Below are 21,542 nucleotides of genomic sequence, written 5' to 3' on the forward strand. Positions count from 1 at the left end.
CCCTATGTGTGGCCCATGCTTCACAGACGGGTGACACAAAGAAATAGCTAGTGCACGTCTCCAGTATTAAACATCAACTATACAAGCCAGTTGTCCACAATATTACATTCATTAGTTATACGTGAACTGTAGAATATAGCAATCCTACCCTGCAATGCTCGTTACTGAGGGGAATAAGTTCAGTGATGTAGCTAATCAGAGTGGCATCATGGCAAAACAACTTCCCCTGTGCAAACCTTCAGAGGTGCCACCTTTATGTGTTATTTAGGTGCCGCGTAGGTTAATTACTAAAACCTATAACTGTTCCTGTATAATGGAGGGTAATGGATAAAAATAATAATAAATTTAATAATAATAAGGAGAATTTAAAACTTAAAAAAAAATTTAATAACTTTCTAAAAACATCACTATGCAAGTTTGGTCAAATTCCTTTTAATGGTTTAGGAAGAGTTATTAGATTTGACCCTCCCCATTTTTGGTTCTGTAAATGATTTTGATAATAAAATACACAGTGCACATCTATGCCTCTAAATAAAAGTGCAGTAAAGGTTACAAATAAAAGAAAAGTGTGTTGCTCAGGACTCCCACGTGAGACGACGGTATTGATCCATATGTGTTGCCTATGCTTCGCAGGCAGCCGGCTCAAAAAACTGCATGCAAAAATATAAGAGTAATGTTATATGGCAAAGAAGGACTTTCTGTAAGATTATGGCAACCAATCACAGAGCTTTTCTATTATCCGTTATGTACATTTATTAAGCAATGGGCAAGTCATTCCCCAGGTACAATGAAATGTTATCCATTTAAAGCTGTGCATACTGTATGTGAAATTGTAATAGCCAAAGTAGAGAAAGTGTGCTATTTACAGCAATTACAATTTTTGTACAGTACAGTAGATTGTCGCTGACAAAATGTGAATGAACCTCATGGAATGTCAGAATTTTAAAATAAATATATTCTATAGTTAGAATATTAACATAAACAACATATATAGCTCTGGGGGAAAAAATAAGAGACCACTGCAATCTACTCCAGAAAACATCTGGAATGTCATCAAGAGAAGGATCACAAGCCATCAAGCAAAGCTGATCCGTTTTTTTTTTTTGAGTGGTATAAAATTACTCAACAGCAATGTGAAAAACTGGTGGAGAGCATGCCTACGTTGTTATTTAGCCAAAGCATTGACACAATTTCTTTACAAATTATTAGCATTTTTATAAATACACTTTAATGGAGGCATGACGCTATTAGATTTAACGCCAATATAAGAAACAAAACGCAGCTCCAGATGTATTAGTACCCTTGATAAAGGTTGAAAAGTTAATTTGTGGTTAATTAATTTAATTTCACACTGACCAAAAGGTAACCAAAAAAAAAAAAAAATACTCTTTACACATCCATCTTGTTTCTAACTGGAAGGCGGCTTTGTCTGTCTGGGGCTTAGAGTTCATGTCTTAAAATCCATTCATGATGAGAACTGAATTAAATGGCCCTCTTGTTCAGACACTTCCTCCTCGAAATCATTCTCAGAGTCTATGTTCTGCAGAGGTAGTTCCAAGAATTGCTCATATTTGCCCGTACTGCTGTTTTTTTCTCTTCTTCTACTTTCGGAAGATAATAAGAGCCAGATGCAGAAATATTTATCACAGAAAATAACATAATTCCTTAAGCTGTAGAGGGGGAAAGTATAAGACTCTGTGATTAACACATCTGTCTATGTATGGAGTGCATAATTAATATAATAATCATCACGCACTTATCACACCACAAAGAGTAAAAAAGAAAAAGTATGTAGGGAGTGTGTTTATGTGTAGGCCTTTAAGCCGCTCACTTAAATCTGAAAAGAAATAGTTTATTACACACAGTATGAGTCACGCTCTGTTTATGCCAACTAAGGAAAAAGCCACACCTTCACACACTTATGGGGCCTGCTGGTGGTAGGTGAGATTACACAGCACAAAAGAAATTGAAAAGAAAACTTTTTTTCTTCCATTTTTGCTCCCGTTTAGATTTTACCATATTATTTTTTTGGAGGCTAAACAGTCCTAAAAATGTTTCACAAAGTATAAGCGTTAAAGATATATCAGTACTACACAGTGCCACTTGCATGTTATAAAAATAATTTATTAATTAAGTCACAAATATTTTAACTATATAATACTTTCAAGTATGAGCACACTGACATAATAACATAGCATCTAACATCTGCTTTAAAATTAACAGAACTAGTAACATACTGGAAATAAGCATAGGCACGATTACTCTATTTTCTCTAAATTACAGCTACTTATCCAGACAGTGCAATAATTTGATGCCTTTTATGGAACCTGCTTAAACATGTTTTATATCAATTAGATGTACTAAACATAATGTACAATGTATAAAACAAAAGACAAAAAAATCTTATTAATACTGTTAATTAAACAATATCACACAAGAGAGGGTGCTGTTGTATTGAATATCAGCACAGCTGTAAAACTTGAAAGATTTACTTGAAATTTTCATAATTTTTTTTTGTATGTGGGTTTGGCAGGGAGCCGCTGGCGGACCGTACCAATCTATTTCCATCCATGCAGGCAACTGGCCATTAGTTTAATTAACGTCCCAGTGCCATTATGCTCTATATCATCACTCCATATCAAATCAGATTACTCGTTTGGAACTTACTGTTGTATAATCTTGGAGAAAAATGGGAGCTTACAATGGGAATATAAACATTGTGTACAATGCATGTCTGTATTGAAACTTTAAATGTACTGTATGCATGTGACTGATGAGGACCAAGCTTACACACACAGCTGGTTTAAAAACATTGATTAAGGCATCAAATCCAAGTGCCATAGTTATAGCTTCAATAAACAATAAGAATAAACAACTCTTCTGAATACTGTGGGTTCTCAAGTGTCTCAAGTCTCGAGACAAAAAAGACGACTAGACATGTAAAACATATCTTTTCTTCATTAAGAAAGGTTTTTCATACCAGACAGTTGATAAGCTAAAGTACAACTCTTCTGAAATTTTCCACCAAGAAACAGGACTACTGTCAGAATTCTCTATTTGGACAGAATGTTTGCCTTTAGTCAAGAATACCTTGCCTTTTTACATAGCTTTTTTCTTTTGCAGGATAATTTGTATATACACTGCAAAAGTAAAGAGATACTGTATATAAACAGTATATCTAAAATATAATATCTATATTGAATGACCAGGTTTTTTCCCCCAATCAGTGGAATATTCCCTCCCTGATGACATGTTCTAAGACAAATTCAAATTTTATTTGTCACATACACAGTCATACACAGTGCCAGGTCCAACTTTCCCACCATCTGCACAAGATCCTAGAGAGAACTGAATGTGATTCTGCATGGAAATAAATATTGTGACATTGCATAAGGTTATTGAAATGTAATCCAATAATCAAAGCACAACCAAACAACAGGACGTGTTACAGTAGAAATTAGAATTATTATCAGTGCATCCACCTCTCTTCTGACCGTGAACGACACATCACTCTAGAACAGGTGAAATCTGCACGCAACAGACCATCAGCCTCACTCATCTGTTTAGTTAAAATCTCTAGAGTAATCTGTGTGTGTGCATGTGTGCGTGTGTGTGTGTGTGTGTGTGTGTGTGTGTGTGTGTGTGTGTGTGTAAAAATGCTCTTACTTTCACTCTTACTTTCACCTGAGTGTGAGGTCCAATGTTTGTTTTTTTAACAAACTGATTTCAGCACACTTGATCTCTGATTATGATTATTAAAAAATTGTTTCTGACCATATTTATTTCTGGAAGATTATGGTTATCTGAATTGTCTAGATACACGATACCATTAATTTCAGTAAAGAGAAAGAACTGAAAACAAACATAAAACCATACTACCATACAGCTTACATCAATTTACGATTTGTATTCCGTGTTTGATTTATTTACCTCCGAGATTCCGAAATGAACATTTATCAGCATCACTAAAATCATTTTTCTCCTCTCTTATGCTGGATTACTGCCTGCTGAATAATTTCCTTTTATAGGCTCATTATAACATTGTTGGCATGAATTGGAGCATTGTTATGTAAATTCGATTTATATAATGGTAAAGTTGAGGATATTGTATTGATTTGACATATAAATTAAGGGACTAGAAAGAAGGAGCTTGCATGATTCATCACTTGTGCTGAGATCATCATTCATTTTGATATATATTTTTTTTATGTGTATAAATTTCCATGAATCAGAAGCGTATTTACCAGAATGTCATTTAGCGGCATAACCAGGCTTGTTTGCAGCTTTGATGATTATGAGCCAACGCATTGTTTAGATATAATGGAGCGCCCATGTAATGGTCATAAATAGAATAATTATTGTTCCAATTTTAGCAAAAAATGTAAACATGTTTAAAAGTAGAAATATAATATAAACCATTACTGAAATGGAAAGATTATAAATACTGTAAAAGAAATTATGTTTTTTCTGGAACAAAGTTGCTTTTTAATGGAAAAGCTTTAGATTTTTTAAATAGCAGTGTAATAATGCATTGTTGCTTTTAAATACAAAAATATATTTATAAGTAGCATTAAAGTGGACTAGGTGTGTCAATCACCGAAAAAAACAGTTTTACAAACACTATTTATTATCAACAGATTATTATTTATTTGTTTAATTTACCAATGAATTTGCTCTGCCAACACATTTGCACTGCGACTGATGGTTAATAACCTACCAGACCTAGCTTTTTATTAAAGATATAAAGTTTATATCTGGTAGGTACCACCTAGAGCACAAAAGAAATAATTTATATCTAAGAATAAAATAAGTTTCGTTTAATGTTTCTCACAGGTTCTGTGTCTAAATCCCAAATAGCATTAAATGGAAAGATTGTGGTGTACACTAAGGTGTACAATCACTTGTCTATTTGTCCATTCAGTTGTCCCTTTAACCCTAGGATGCACAAGTGGGTCAAAAATGACCCGGAGAGGTCATTTTCTTGCAATATCTTTGTAATGAAAAGTTGTTATCTTTTCATATTCCAGGTATTCCTTAAATAACATGTTTTTGATATCATTCCATTAAAATGTTTAAGTTACCTCTTATACTTTTTAAGAAATTATAATATTTGTATTACTACCCCAAGTTTCCATAAGTGGGTCAAAAATGACCCACATGCATTTCCCATACAATTTCATGGGAACCTCAAGTCAAGTCAAGTCAAAGTTTACTGTCACATACATAGTTATACATGTACAACATGTAGTGAAATGTACAGTATTGCATACAACCATCAGCGTCATCTAACAATCTGACAATAACAATTATTACATTCTAAATGTAACAATGGCACACATGAAATTAGTAATAGCACGTACACTTGAATTGTCTACACACCCCTAACCCTAAATTTAAGTTCGCTCTACAATTTTTAGGCTCCCTCAATGGTTGTATAGATGGTTTACACAGGGAGACAACCAGGGGAAGAAGTTCAGAAGAATCTGGAGAAGAACATTGTCCGGCAGTTGTGCAGTAGATTTAGAAACACAGGTCGCAACATCACCACAGATAATTTTTTCACCAGTGTGCCTCTTGCGCAGCATCTCCTGGAAATGGATCTCACTATTGTGGGGACTCTACGGCAGAACAAGCCAGATATCCCTTCTCTGATGAAGGCTTCCAAGTCCAGGAAGCCTTCAAAGGAATCCATTGAATCCAAACTCCAGGAGTTTGGATTCAATGGCAGCATTACTATGGCCAGCTACGTCAGAAAGAAAGGAATGGCTGTTGTCCTCCTGAGCACGATGCACCACAATAAAATGGTGGATGAAAACACCAGAAAGAAAAAAACAGAAATGGTGAAGACCAAAGGAGGTGTTGACACCATGGACCAAATGGTTGGCACCTACACCTGCAAGCGACAAACACAGAGGTGGCCCATGGTGCTGTGGTACAACATCCTTGACATCGCCACCCTAAATGCCTATACCTTTTTCACGACTCAGCACCCTGAATTCAACAGAGGTATCACCAATGCACGACAACTCTTCCTAAAAGAGCTCTCAAAGGAGCTTGTCACACCACACATGAGGAGTCGACTGGAAGGCTGCCCACAACTGCAAACCCCGATCATTAAAGCAATAGAAAGGTGTGGAGTAACAAAACCCACAACCCAGGGAAGGAAAAAAGCAGACAAGGCCAACTGAAGAGAACGAGGTGTCCGATCTGCCCAAGTAACAAAGATCGCAAAGTCAGCAATAGGTGTGGGAAGTGCAATGTGCCTGTGTGCAATGATCACAGCCAGAAACAGGTAGTCTGTCACAACTGCGTGCAGTGAGGAGACAATAAGGCAAAACAGGGACTATCACATCAAACGCTTTAGCAAACACAGAGACTTACCTGCAAGAGAATAGAAAAGAGTGAGGAACTGTCAATGACCAGACATTTACACACATACACATAATGAATGTTGACATTGTTCTATTGCTGTTCTGTATAATATTCGTTTTTTAATTATCAAAATGTTCAAAATCTGTAATAAAGTGAAAAATAATACAATTTCAAACATGAAATAATTTTTGTGTGGTTAAAATGTAATACAAACTATGTTACAATTCATTATTCACAACCAAAATGAAAAAATAGCATAAAACACATTGACTTTTATAGGTGGGTCAAAAATGACCCATTTATGGAAGAGTGTAGGGTCATATCACTCGTGCATCCTAGGGTTAATTAGGAAATACAGAGGGATTTGGGATTCAGACTTGCATTATAAGCTAGTTGGCTTTGTAGCTCACATTAGGTATAAATAAAACATTATAGAAGCAATTCAGAATGATGTAGAAGCAGTTATTAAGTAGACAATGTGCTGCTGTAAATGAAATAATGTTATCAGATGTGTTTTCTTGCCAAAAGAGCGTCCATGACTGGTTTTTAATGTGGGTTTGGCAGGTAGCGGCTCTCTTCTCAGTACTGCACTGCTGACAATAACTACTTTCACTCATGCTGCCGACTGACAGTTAGTGGGATGCGGAGTGATGCAGTACATACTGTATAGTTCCCACAAGTCCCAGTTGTGTTACTGTCCATTAACACCACTCGTAGAAAGCACCTCATCCAATCAGACTTCTCTGTCGGAACTAACTGTTGTATAAAATTACCTTAATAGCTTTATTCTTAACTCTATCTAGCATTGCTGAAGAAGAAATGTGTCGTTTTATCTAGGCACCAATAGGTGGTTTGATCCATATAATGCTAAAGATATTATCAATCTTCCACCCTGACTGACTGCACTCTTCCTCCTCCTGCTTGTGTCTCTATAGGCATGAACCATATCGATTTTACACTGTACATCCATGAGCCCCCTGAATAATGAAAACAGCATGACCTTAAGCACACACACTTACTCAGCCTTAAAGGTTTCTTTCACCTCCACCCATGCACATGTGTACTCAAACATACCTTCTTGTCACTGAGGCCAGACACAGTGTCAATGTATTCTTCCTGGATCATGAAGGCCGCAAGGTTGGCTGTATAGCTGGCAAGAAAGATCACAGCGAAGAAAGCCCAGACGAGCACCATGATCTTACTGGTGGTTCCTTTGGGGTTCTCCACAGGCACAGAGTTATTGAAGACCAAAGCCCACAGCAGCCAGATGGACTTTCCTATGGTGAACTTTGAACCTCCTGCTTCTGGAAATGTATAGAAAGAAAGTCTTAGATTTAAAATGTCTCTGCCATCTTTTACGTCTAGCCCTAATTTAACTGCAATAAATTAGATGCAGGGGCACCCGAATGGATGATAAAACAAGAGCTGCACATTGCTACCCGAGAAATACGTGAGAGAGTAGAGGAGCAGCAGGATGAATACAAAGCTTCTGTACTCCTCTATTATACATGAGGGTTGAGGAAGAGTGAAAAGTCAGCAGCTACTGCAGAGCAATCAAACACAAATCTTAAAAGGGATAAGGCTAGGTGAGTTTACTTATTAGTCTTCCGCAGAATTCCCCGGCTCCCTAAACAAGTGTGTTCATTCATCTCTATAGACAGCTTACTAGTCATGTAAAATATGGCCATTATTAAAAAGCAATATAGATGTCTAAAAGCTGGCACAGCGAGCTGGAAAACAACATGGCCGCAAGCAAGACAGAGGTTTGACTCACTCTTGCCGTTCTGCAGACTGCGGTTATATCCAACTGGACTGAAGAACTCAAAGATAAATACAGTCACTGCTACCACAGTCAGGCACATAACAAACATCATCACCCAAACTGCAGGGCTGTATGGTTCTGTAAGGAAGAAAAAGCATAAACAAAAGAGAGAGACAAAAAAGAGAAGAACAGACACAAAGCCAGGGAAATGGATACAAAAAGCATTGCGTCCCCTCTACACAACTGCATTTGTATTGATCATTAGGGTACAAAGAGCATCTTATAATGTAAAAGCAGACAGATCCATTAATAACAAAACAAGCTGTAGCGTTTGGTAAGGGATAATGCTCATCCGCTACAGATCTCTAAAGTTTGTTATAATAGAAAACCTCAAGATTTGGACAATGTGTAACATACATGCACTAAGTCTTAAAATAGTTCAACTCTGCGGTGATAAAAACTGTTTCTCGTCATGACACATGTACTCACCAAGGAAGGCAGAGGGTGAGACAGTGCCATTACTACGGGAGACCATGACACTGATTCCTGTCTCCACAAAGGGCACTGAGAAGTCTATGACCTCTGACCTCTCCTCATTGATGGTGAGTGAGCCAATAGCCATGTCTGCACGCTTATCCACCACCTACAGCACGAGAGAAAGAATTGAGCACCTACTGGATAGCACAGTGTGATAGCTAACACGCAACAGATATGGCCTCAAAATAATTCTTTTGATATTATTTAGTAGTGCCTACACCTAAGACAAACAAAAAAAGCTGTGAAAAAAAGATTATTTAAGTGTGAATTCACCCAACCAGCCCACCAGCCACAAGTAATTTAATTTTAACTATGCTTATGGACTATTTCTTTCCAGGTCAGAACATACACAGACCTAAATCTGATTACAAGTTCAGGTTCTTTTAATTGAAATAAATACGGCTGGAATTATTATAACAAGTTCAACTTGAAACAAACGAGGAATTAACTATACTGGACAAAATTTTGTAATACAGTACAATTATGCATAAATACAGAAGTAGTTAAACGTTAGATGCACACACGAGATTGTGTTTTTTAAAGGCATTTGCAAAAAAACCTGTATCCAGAAGGCCACCCAGCACTTGTACTGCATGGCTGCAGTAAAAGGAGATTCCAAAGCAAAACATGTATACAAAGAGGCCATTTTAGGTGACTCCCAAATGTTCTGACTAACAGATTAGTGCCTCAGGTACATAGCAAGCATGGGGGAATTCTCACGTCTACACTGGGGAATTTTGACTTCTACTGGGATATTCTTATGTGAAGAAAGCAGCACTTTGATGGATGACTTAACCCACTGGGAACCACAGTTTCAGTTGTGTGTCAGTGTCAGTTTGGAGTTCCTTTTTGTGTCTAAGGATACTATGGCCAAGTTGAAGGCATTGAACAAAATCGGTGTCAGATGGCCAACACACTTTTCAATGTTTCATGGAGACCTGGAAGATCTGGGTCAGTGGCCTTGGACTGGCAAAGTGGGATGGTTGTCCCACAAAATTAACACTCCTCAGGCCCCAGAAAGTGTTTTAAAGAGATGATTCTGTCCACTCGTCTGGTAGAATACAATGTAGATTCTGTCAAGGCCATTTACGTACTTATATACAGCTTTCTAAAGGGTTACAGGTGTAATCCAGTCTACTTATGTTTTGTAATTTGGAGAAAGCCTAGAATAGTTTGACTTGACACCACACAAACATAACATTACCACCATGTAACATTAAAACATTTTTAATTAACTTTGTCAATTATATACCAGTGGTGACTGGATCATTGGCAGCAAATTGGCTCACCCCTGCCCACAGGGACCAAAAGCCAGCCTGTCCTGTCTGATTCCATAGAAAAGCCAATTCAGCAGAAATCATGAAAAAAGAGCCCAAGGCATCGACTGAGTCTCCAAACTCCCAAGATCCCAATCAGATCAAGCAGAAATTGGATGCACTGGATAAACAGGTTCTGAGCCACAAAGGCCCCACCCACACCACCCAAAGCATCCGTTGCCATTGTCCTGGTGCCAGACACAACAGCACACCCCAGAGAACTCGTGGAGTCATGCCATGTCAGAGCTGCCCAGGTTGCATAGGGGGAACCTAACAATACTGGGCATATTTTTTGCGTTATAATGTCATGGTTGATTAGTGTACAGTATATTGTATGATCCAGTCTCTGTCTGAGCTCAATTAGACCTGTTCTTCTATTCTTGGCAACATAATCAGAGTTGCACAAGTACTGGAGGGTGCTATCCAGGGTTTGGAAATCCCAGTAAAAATCTAGATTCAGTACCCCTGTTTTGGACTGCGGTGATGGGGCTGGTCAGAGTCCAGGGACAGAAAATCTCACATCAAATGCTTGCACTGATGATGTGCAGAGAAGGTAAATTATGCTTACATTTCAATCCCAATCAAGGCAGAGTATGTCTCTTTTTTTTTTGTCTACTTTTTAGGCTTTTTCTAAAGAAACAGTCGTCCTCCTCCAAGCCATCCTACAACAACAAGAGCTAATCCAGGATGACCTGCCTGTTCCTGGAAAAGGTGTGGTTGTATCCAAACCCTATCCAACACTAGGCAACCCAAAAAGCATCATGTTACCGAAATAATGTTCAAATCAGTGAAAAAGTAAGTTATGGCCCTTTCACAAGGATACTTACTCTGGCAGTAATGGGTATCTAAATTTCTTTTACCAGTTCCCCAAAGATATGCTACAGCCCTGTCTACTCAAGGCAAGTCTGAAAGGTTGCACATCCCTTTAGCCCTCCACCCCAGACATGCCCAGGTGCTCTCTAATGACAAATTGACACAATGCATTGCGCAAATAAAGTGTGCCAACCACAGTACTGACCAATCACATAGGAAAGCAAACCCTCTCCCTACTACTTGCATGCACAAATATCTAACATAACCAAGCTTCTCTGATTGGGTGATAAAAGAAACAAGTGCACAGTTATTGTTGGCATAATTGCAGACCTTTCTGTGCACTTTGATCATGAGACAAGACCGCCCTGCCTGGATTCAACCGAAGCACTCTTCTTAGGACAGAGGAGCACTTAGAAAGCAGAAATCTGTTTCAGATGACAATAGTCACTGTTTACTTAGAGATCAGAAGGAAAATGATTACTTTAAGATTGCCTGGAGAGATGTACTAAGTGTAGAATTTTGCAGAAGCAGATTCAACTGAATTTTTCAAATAATTTTTTTGCACAGCTCAACAATTCCCAGCCGGATGTGCAGGAAAATGGCAAGAGTAATAGGGGGAAAAGTAGTAAGATGAAGTCTTTCGTTGGAAGGGTTGAGGCCATCCCTGAAAGTGGTTGCACTGTGATTGAGTGAGGGGCAGCAGGTAGCCAGGTATTGATTCCACAGCGTTCAGTACAACAAGGCACTTTATATATATGCTCTTTAAACATCCACCTCTTTTCTTTCCCCAAGTAATTCTTGATAATAAACCAGTTTAACTTTCATTAAACTTTTTACTCTCTGGACTTTTGAGAGGAGGTGTTCAATGACGTTTAAGTCTCACAGTTAAATTTATTTGAAGTTGCTATTCGACTGCGTTTTCAAACGGCTTTATGTTCGGTATTGTGTGGGTTTCTCTTGTGCCACCGGAGCAGTTATGGCCCTCAGAGCATAACTTCATGAGAACTTTGTGGTGCACTCTGGTGTCTGGCACTGGGAAGTTAGTAGTAGCTTCTTTGAGTGCTGTGGGTTGCAGCGTGGGGCCTCTGTGGATCAGAGACTGGCTACAAGGAGAGCAGGAAAAATGCACACAACTAAATTTGTGAGGAAACACAACTAGTAAAATCAATCCCACAATGAAATGCTACCGAATTAACCACAGATTATTTGTAATACTGTGAATATATACTGTATTGTACTAGCAAAGTGGGAATTACTTAAGTCTATTAGACATAAAATTGCAACCAACCTTTGTGCTTTAGTTCACTGGTGTGCTTAGAACCTCATTTTTTAAACACAGACTCTTCAGGTGGAGTTTGGTCTCGTCTTAATCTAACACATATGGCAGTACCCATTAGGTGCCGACCCTCAAGTGTCAGGAAACAGCTGGTACAAAATTTACACACAGCATTTCCTGCATATTTCAAATCATGGTACTGAAAAAAGTCTTCACAAATTAAAAAAAAACAAAAAAACCTTGGTCTCATCTATCACATTTCTTAGTGTATGCTTTCAGGTTTTAAATTCTTTGATCTTTACAGCTGGAGTACTATGTGTGTACCATAAAGAAATTGTGTTTAACAAGATAAAATGAAAGTGAGTAGGAACCTTAAATCACATGCATTAGGAGTTTCAGAAAAGCCTTTGTAGTTGTGCTGGATGGATCTGTGTGCAACAAGTGGACAGTCAGTTCTCAAAGTTGAGGTGTTAGAAGCAGAACAAAATGAGCAAGTGTAAGGACACAAGCAACTTTAACAAGTTCCAAATTGTCAGAACATGTCCAACACGGCAGGTGTTGTACTGTATGATGTTTCCAGTATACAGTGGTAAGTCTTTTCAAAATGGTTGCATTTAATGAAGAACAGTTTGTGAACTGGTGACAGGGCCATGGGCTCCCAAAGGTCATTGATTCCCATGGAAGCAAAGGCTACCCTGTCTGATCCGATCCCGCAGAATTGATACTGTAGCAGGAAATTGCTGAGAACGCTAATGATCCTTATGAAAGAAATTGGTTAAAATACACAGTGCACTGCAAACAGCTTGCTGTGTATGGGTCTGCGTACCCACAGAACAGTCAGAGTGCCCATGTTAACCCTGTCTACTGACAAAAGTGCCCACAATGTCCACAGGAACATAAGAACTGGACCATGGAGCAATGGAAGAAGAAGAACAACCATGTTTTCGGGCCAGGGTGTTGCACGGGTTGTTTTGGGCCATTGTTGGGCACTTGAGCGAGGGCAGTTGGGCACTGCATCACATACCTGGGGAAGAGATGGCACCAGGATCGACTATGGGAAAAGACAAGTCAGCAAAGGCAGAGTGATGCTCTGGGAAATGTTCTGCTTGGTACCACTTACATCCCTGACCAGGTACACCCCATTATGAAAAGGACCATTAGCAGTCTAGGTATAAGCCATAAACTGGCCTTTTGTACATTGCTTTTTTATTGTTTTTACTTATCATAGCTAGATATCTGACATTGGGATAACACTGAACAAATGACCAACACAATGCTGCAAACAGGACTTAAAATTCAAAACACAAAATTCATTGATAGTGTGTATTTTTATTTTTTAACTGAAATACACATTTAAAATGCTCATGTCAGGAACATACAGATTTGTGCTGCTTAACACTAAAGAGCCGACCGTAATACTGGACATTATTATATTAGTTTGGACATTGTGCAAACTAATGCAGTACGGTATTGCAGATACTTAGCAAGTCATATGGGATAGCGTAATGTATGAAAGCAGCATCCTTAAATTGTGGTTAATATCAGTTTTTCCACCATTATATTGTATAATATAAAAATGTTTCACTCAACTTTCCCTTTGCCCTTGGCTGCTGCTATTACTAGCAGTGGTATTGCAAGTTTTTGAATACACATCAAGGTAATATTTCACAAAAGTAAAATTAAACATACGTTTACAACACTTAACTGGGGCAGTGGTAGCTCAGTATCCTAAGGCTGTGGGTTACTGATTTAAATGTTCAGTGGTTCAAGACTCTGCCTCACCTGTTGGGCCCTTGAGCAAGGACCTACTGTATCTTAACCCCTTAACCACACCTCGCGGCTGACTCTGCTCTCTGACTCTAACTTTCTAACAACGTGGGATATGAAAAGGATTTTAAAAGAAATTTCACTGTCCTGTAATTGACATGTGACAAATAAAGGCTTATTTTAACTTAAGCAACTTGTAAACGCTTTGTGTTTAACACACATGAGATACACACAGTGTGAGAGGGAATGTGTTGTGCTCATCCAGGTCTTATCTAAACTCTGTTATAATCTTAAGAGGCCATGAGTTTGCAAAGATAGATGCTACGGTTAAATGTCGATATTCTGTTGTTTAGATATTGTATTTGAAACATTATGTTAAGGTCATTCTTTTAATCTTATCACAATGTCATTTTATCAAATGAATTCTATGTACGTACCAACAGTAGTCATGAAGTTGAACTGTATAGTGAATACCTACTCACTCATTCATTCATCGTCTATAGCAAGAAAGATTACAAATATACTTGCATAACTGTGAAAACAATATGAATGCAATAAACTAACTACAGCTATAACAATCCAGTGTTAAATTGATGCAATGTTTTTCACAAAACCTACTGTAAACCAGCCTAAAATAATCATGATCTCCTATAATATTCATTTTATTATATAACAAACTGTAGACACTGTTCGACACTTCACTGTAGAACTGGAGCCTTTACTGAGAACACCAGACGATAGGTTGGAATACACCTTAAATGAACCACCATGCAAATCCACGCATTTGAATAAAAAAAAAAAAATCCACATATTGGCTTTTTTAGTAGGTGGACAGAAACTGGAGACTCCAAACCCAGAGTAAGCATCTGAAACTCCCCACAGGCAATGCTACCTGCTACACCTGCATGCTGCCCAAAACAGGATGTGTAATTAATATATCAATAATCATGACACCAAAAAAGTTAGAAACAAAAATATAAAATGGAAATTAGAATGAATTAGACATTAGAATGATTTAGATTTAGAATGATATTGAGGAGGTGTACAGTATGTTTCTTCGTCCATCGTATGCGATGAAGACCTTGACATCTAGCAGGATGAGGGCTGTCCATGATGTGTCCGCAGGTGGCTGGTAAGGCCGATACGAGCACAGAATGTTCTGCCACATGTCGGGTAGACATGTGTGGCCAGCAATTTTCCAATAGGGGGTGTAAAATGTAATGACATCATTGGTTAAAATATATTTTTTTCCTTTGCTCACTGTTGCATAACAATGGTTTAGATATGTAATCATTTTATTCATTTAAGTCATGCAAATTTAGCCTGCTAAGCTCCCAACATGTGGAAACTATCTCCTTTTTTAAAACTACACACAATTTTATTTTATTTACTGTAGTTACTAAATATCCATAGTTTCTGTTGAATAGATAAGTCAGGATTAGAAAGGGTTAATGGATGATTATGAGAAAGCAATAGTTTTTATAATTTATGTGCAACACTGTATATAAAGCGACATGCACTACCATAGGATGGATTTTTTATTATTATTATTTATTTATTTAAACACTATGAAAAAACTAGAATGTCAGAGGGAGGAGATCTCACCTCTTTAATCATTTCTGAGAGTGAAGGGTAGACTGCACATGCAGTACATCCGTGGTGTGAAATACGAGGTCTCAGGGTCGATTTATACTTCTGTGTTAAAGCACCCTTTCATGTCTGTGTTTTATAATGCAAAAAGGGGTTTTATGTGTATGAATGAGGCACAAAGATGCAGAGACAGCGTCACATGCTGTTCTCCAAAATGATAACTGTGTTGCACATTTCTATACTTCTGTGTGGCCAACAAGGAACCGATGATTGGTTAGCAGTCAGAAATGTGCCCGAAAATACTGTATGACCAAATGTTGTGACCTTTTTTTTTCTGGGTTTTCGTAAGGATCATTTTTCGATTTTTCGATTATTTTATCCAGCACTTCATGTCTAATGTCCCTGCACTCTCTTGTTTATTGTGTAGTCTAGTAAATGTACACAGTCAAAATATTGTATTGGTGCTAAAAAGTGTCTCAAAAATTTATTCTAAAATGCAAAATCGTTATGATATTGCAACATGAATTTGACATGGATTTGGACACTACAGATTTTTTTTTGCTTTGTAAGCTTTTACCAAAAAACTATTTAAGCAACATGAATTATTTACATTTAAAATTATGATTGTTTGAAGTGAGACAGTATATCACTGAAAAATGCCACTTTTGAGGCACATTTAAAATCATCTCTCCAAAACGGCTGAAGTTAGCAACTTGAAATTTTTAGATTTTAGATTTTTAGATTTTTACATATATCGCACTTCCATGTTGCAACCAATACTGCGTTTTGGCCGACATTATAGTACAGCCCGCTTTCTGAAAAAATATCAGTGTAGGGCTACTCACTCCATTAGCTTCATAGGCCTTGTCTTTAATAACCATTCTGACTTGCATCAGACAGCTTTAAATGTTATAACGTGAACAAAAACTATTTTCTTCCCACCGCAATTTATTTATAGAAAACTACAGTCATGATACAATGGCATAAGAATATATAATGCATTTATATCAACCAATGTCATTGTAAAAGTCAGCCAAATTAACTAGCCTGTATGGTCACACACTTTACTTTCTTTTTTGCTTCCAATCTTCTCTTAGTAAAGAACCTCAGAAACGCTTTCACACTGGTTTAACTTATATATAATGTGTGTGTGTATATATATATATATATATATATATATATATATATAATTGGTTTGGTTCACATGACACTGCCCCCTAGTGTACAATCTCAGATTACATGCAAACGTAAAGATGGACATCAACGACGACAAGTCATCAAGTCATCGATGTACATGCAGAGACACAGATACAAATGTATGCATAAGCCTTCATGCCCAGGGGAAACTGTTCCAATACACACATGCCCATACATATGCACTGGGTAAAGAAAAATAACCTTTAACCCAGCACAAAGAGGAGCTGACTTGCTGACAACAAAGACACAACAGAGGCAGAAAGAGTGATGAAGCAATAGTGTGACTGTTATTAAGAGCCAGAGGGAAATTAAGGGAGTGAAAGAAAAGATAAACAGCAGTTAAATTGGATGGAAAACAAAGGTGTGAGAAGAATGTGAGAAAATGAGATAGGCCGAGAGGGAGAGCGAAAGAAAAAAAATAGAAGAATAGATAAAGTGACAGAGGAAATGGAAAATAAGGCTCTGATTCCTTAGCAACCATCTTGAGCAGGCCTCCCTTGGGGGTGTGAGCACCGCAGCAGGGTTTCTCTCTCAAAACAACAGCCGTCTACGTCCGCCTCGCACGCGCGCAACAAGTGTAGGCAAAGCCAAGACAGAGTCCCGAAAGTGTTCAAAAATGAGTCGCGTGTGCGTATGTGCGCGGATGTGTGTGTTAGCCATCGTTCACACTTCTGCGTGGCGTGTTAAAAGGAGGACACAGTGTTTCAGTGGCAGTTTCGGAGTGACAGGCTGAGAATCCAGGCATTAAACACTTCACAGCTTCCTATGTTACACACAACAAGTCAGAGCATCACCCACCCACATCCGCAAACACACGATTCGCAAACGCGCACATCGACTCGATCAGGCAGTGCGAGGGTTTCAGTCTCAGGGCCCTAAAACTTTTACACACTGCATAAGCAGCACAGTGACTATCTACAGACAACAGCGAGAGACACGGTACTTGGATTTCTATAAAACATAAAAAACAAATAGATAAAAATATTGAAAATGTGATGCAATGAAAGGTTATTAAATTGCCTCCTTATTTATTACATTCAAATGAGGAGAAAAAAAATGACGACTCTAACTTCTAGGATAACAGGGATTAAGTTAATTTTTACCTTCATTGCATTTATATTTCGAATGTTTTCATCAACATGTTTACAAATGTTTTACATTTGTAGAACAAAGAAACATTTAGGTTATAACCGCTAAAACTTATTATTCAGTCAAACATTCTTAAGCATATTATACAGTACATAAGAAGCTCCATTTTCTTTTTTTTTTTTCTTTTTTTTTTGCCATTTTAAACTAAAATGAGAGCGGCAACAAAAATGTCTTTTTATAAAAAGAAACAAACCTGTTTTTCAGATGTTCCACAACTTTAAATATAACTATAAATAGATAACAAGTATAATGCATTGTACATTAATAAATAAATTGTAATTGTTGGAAACCTGCTGTAGTTTGTAATTCCGGATGAGCTTTTGATCAGAACATAATCAACTACAAATTACTTAGTAGTTCTAGATGGCAATGATTGGTTAATAATTCTACCTTATGTTCAGAAACTCTAAACATAAAGTCTGCATAGCCGAACAGATATCATTTTATTAACTTTTTTTAAGCACATTATCATTATAATGATAGTGATCTATGTTATTATAGTGCCACTCAGCTATCCAAGGAATCGAATTTATGTAATCACATATTCTGAGATTATACATTTAGAATTACAGACCTCTCATAGGGTCTGATCGCCATTCAAACACCCGCATACACGGAAGCACGTTCAGCAAAAACTTCATTTTAAACAACAGATGAAACAATTAATATCTGCTTCTAAGTTGCTCCAAATTGCCTCTGAACCGTCTGTATTGTGTTTCCCAGCCAACTACTGTAGCTGTGAACACAAGGCTGGATCCCAAATCCTTTCTAGTCCACTCTCACAGGCAGTACTTAGTGCGTGAAACACAGAAAGGATTTAACACCCTACATAGCACACTAGCTTTCCATTTTATGCTATTTAGGATTCAACACCAGAAGTTAGCTATTATGGGGTGGTATCAAAAAGTTCACACTAGTTTTGAAACAGGCTAACAGATGGCAGCACAAGGCTGCACGCACAGTCACAGGGAGCACCGACCTTCATAAGTCAGCGTGTCAAAAGACATGGTCCTGTGTACATCGGGAGCTGTGCAACTGGTGCTGTTCTGACCACGTGCGTTACCGTGTCTGCTATTTCATCATGGACAAGTTAGAGCAAACCGCTGGACAAATCTACTACAGAGACGTCTGACATAATTCTGCAAGTTTACGGCGATGCTGCAATGAGTCGTTTTGAGGTGTTTTAAAGGGCACGGACACTTCAAGAGCGGAAAAACGTCACTGGAAGACCACAAGAGATCTGGAAGACCTTCAACAAACTTAACCATCGAACATTTTGAGCTCTCATATATATATATATATATATATATATATATATACATATATACATAATCACTTCAGACAAGGCGTCACATGTTTCTTTAGATATATTTCTTCGTGATCAACCTTGAGGTGACTCAAGTCACTGACATTTGCGTTAAACAGGCTTTCTGTTATTTTCTTTATCACCAAAATACACCTTAAACAGAACGATCAAAGGTAATGTTGGGTAACAGTACAGTACTTCTGCTGTCATGAAATCCATGGTGTTAAGCACTTTCTCTTCTGGATAGTATATTTTCATGATGTGCCAGCTGTACAGGGTTTTTAGCAAATACTTTTTATGATGTTTATGCCTTCATGTCTTTTCATGATTTTTTTTTCGTCTGATAATCTTTAAAAAAAAAAATGTATGTTTTGTATTTTAAACTCACCACAGCCAATTTCAAGAGAGGTAGCAGGGCATGACATTTTTGTGACATTACATCATACATAGGTACATTGAGAGTTATCGTAGGTTTCCAGCTTACAGTGTACCTGTACCATCACTACACTATTGTAGAGTATTCTAAGGTTTTATATTAGACACTCTTTCATCAGCGAAAAGAACATCAGTCAGGGTGAATGTAAAAAAAAAAAAAAACACAATGTCTCCAAAGGAAAGTACTAAAGGACCATCTGGTGCCTTACCTCCCCCACCATGCCGTTCCACACGCCGTCAATCTTCTTCCCATGCTTTCCGTTGGTGACCAGATAGAGGTCATAAGTGAAGCCTACAATCTTGGCTAAACGCTTGAGGATATCGATGCAAAAGCCCTTGCAGCACTGTTTCACAGGAGCTACCCCTTCCTGATGAGCCCTGTAACCACAGGGAAAAAAGACACACACACAGACACACACACAGAGACAAAGATGAAATGTGGGAAAAGAAGAGAGGAAGCAGGATGTATTATTCAACTGTACTGCAGGAGTCCACAAAACGTACCAGTAATAATTATTTCTGTGCCAAGAACCGAGAGGCGGAACAAGAAAAACGAAGGATGAAAAAGTAGGAGACAAAGGCTGTAAGAAAATGAGAGAGAGAGAGAGAGAGAGAGAGAGAGAGGGCTTAAAGTTGAAGTCTGATGGAGTGGGACGCGAGTAGAAGGTGAGGATAATGAGATGAAAAAGCATTAAGCAGTGAGTGGCAAAAATCATGCATAAGCAAGTCTGGTTCACTCACTTACAAGGACACACACACACACACACACACACACTAGGTCAGTGTGCCTGCAATAAGGCAGTATTCACATGAGACACATTAATACCTCAAGCACTCAAATAGATTGACAGGCTACATGATGAGTGAGAGTGTGTAGAGATAGCCATAAGGCAAACACACGGAAAAAAAAAAAAACGAGAGAGAGAACGAGAGCGACAGATCGATGGGAAAATGGTAGCAGTGAAGGTACCCTCTGGACTCTTACAGCCCCATCTGGGCCTTACCTAACAAAGTCAGTAAGAGGCAGATAGAATGGGAGGGAATTGAAAGAAAGGTGACAAATGGTGTAAGAAGGAGATCTTATTCTGTTCTGATGGTGGAGAAGTGGCAGCTCTTAAAAGAAAAAAAAAAATCCATTATCCATTTGTAAGTTCCCTGTAAGGGAAAGGGTTTGCTAGTGTTATTTAAAAGTTGGTACTGGAGTTTCTACAATGAATAGCCGAGGGATGAATCTCATTTATGGTAAACGATTCTCTGACCTCGAAGACGCACTGATCAGCTTTTTAACAAAATGAAGAAGTTATAGAAATAAGACTATATCATGACAAAGTGAAAAAAGAAGAGATTACAGAACCTGTGTAGCAACTAGTAGCAGACAGAAAATCTGGTGTGAACACAACAACCAATATCAGGTCATTCCTGCATATATGCAGCTGAAGCTAGGGGGCGCCATAATGGTACAATCGAAACAAACAGTTGCTATTAGCGAAAGAAATGTGTTCAACCTATTCAATCTAATCTATATTGTTCAGCAATATTGCCTTCAACCTTTAATATAAAATACATATGTAGGAAAAAGATAGAAATTATTTAAAAGCTTTAAAATTATTAGCTTTTTGATTGGATCAAATAATTATATATTACATAGAATTAATGATATAACAAGCAAGTCTTATTATTATGATTATTATTGTAAAATTTTAATACATAATGGTTGGCACCGTGATCCAGGTTCGAGGGTCTGATGTGCATGGAGTGGTAGTGGTTAGACTTGCACCTCATAAGCAGTATAGAAGATTTAAGAATTAATTGAAAATTGTTGTAAAATTCGACTTTTTAAAATTGTTTTATGTTATGTTTGATGCACGTGAAACAAAATAAACAAATCAAAATACAGTGAAGAAAAATGAAAAAGAAGCTCCCTAAGCAAACAGAGATTTGTGATTGCTCATGGGCAGCTCTGGGGTGCGCATGCATGCATGCAGTAGTTAGGCTGGACACACTGCTGAACACGCGGCTAAA

The 21,542-nt window shown here is 37.8% G+C and overlaps 1 protein-coding gene across 1 annotated transcript in view; it reads right to left on the reverse strand.

Annotated features, from left to right (window-relative positions):
* Positions 1-21,542, reverse strand: part of LOC128520910 (glutamate receptor ionotropic, NMDA 2D) — an 88,519-nt gene that overhangs the window by 17,605 nt on the left and 49,372 nt on the right. The window contains exons 8-11 of the mRNA XM_053495356.1: positions 19,730-19,898; positions 8,624-8,777; positions 8,147-8,272; positions 7,447-7,676 (exon numbers count right to left, since the gene is read on the reverse strand). Coding sequence (XP_053351331.1) covers positions 7,447-7,676; positions 8,147-8,272; positions 8,624-8,777; positions 19,730-19,898 — 679 coding nt within the window. The remainder of the gene's footprint in view (positions 1-7,446; positions 7,677-8,146; positions 8,273-8,623; positions 8,778-19,729; positions 19,899-21,542) is intronic.

This window comes from Clarias gariepinus, chromosome 4 (assembly GCF_024256425.1).
Source record: "Clarias gariepinus isolate MV-2021 ecotype Netherlands chromosome 4, CGAR_prim_01v2, whole genome shotgun sequence".
NCBI lineage: Eukaryota > Metazoa > Chordata > Actinopteri > Siluriformes > Clariidae > Clarias > Clarias gariepinus.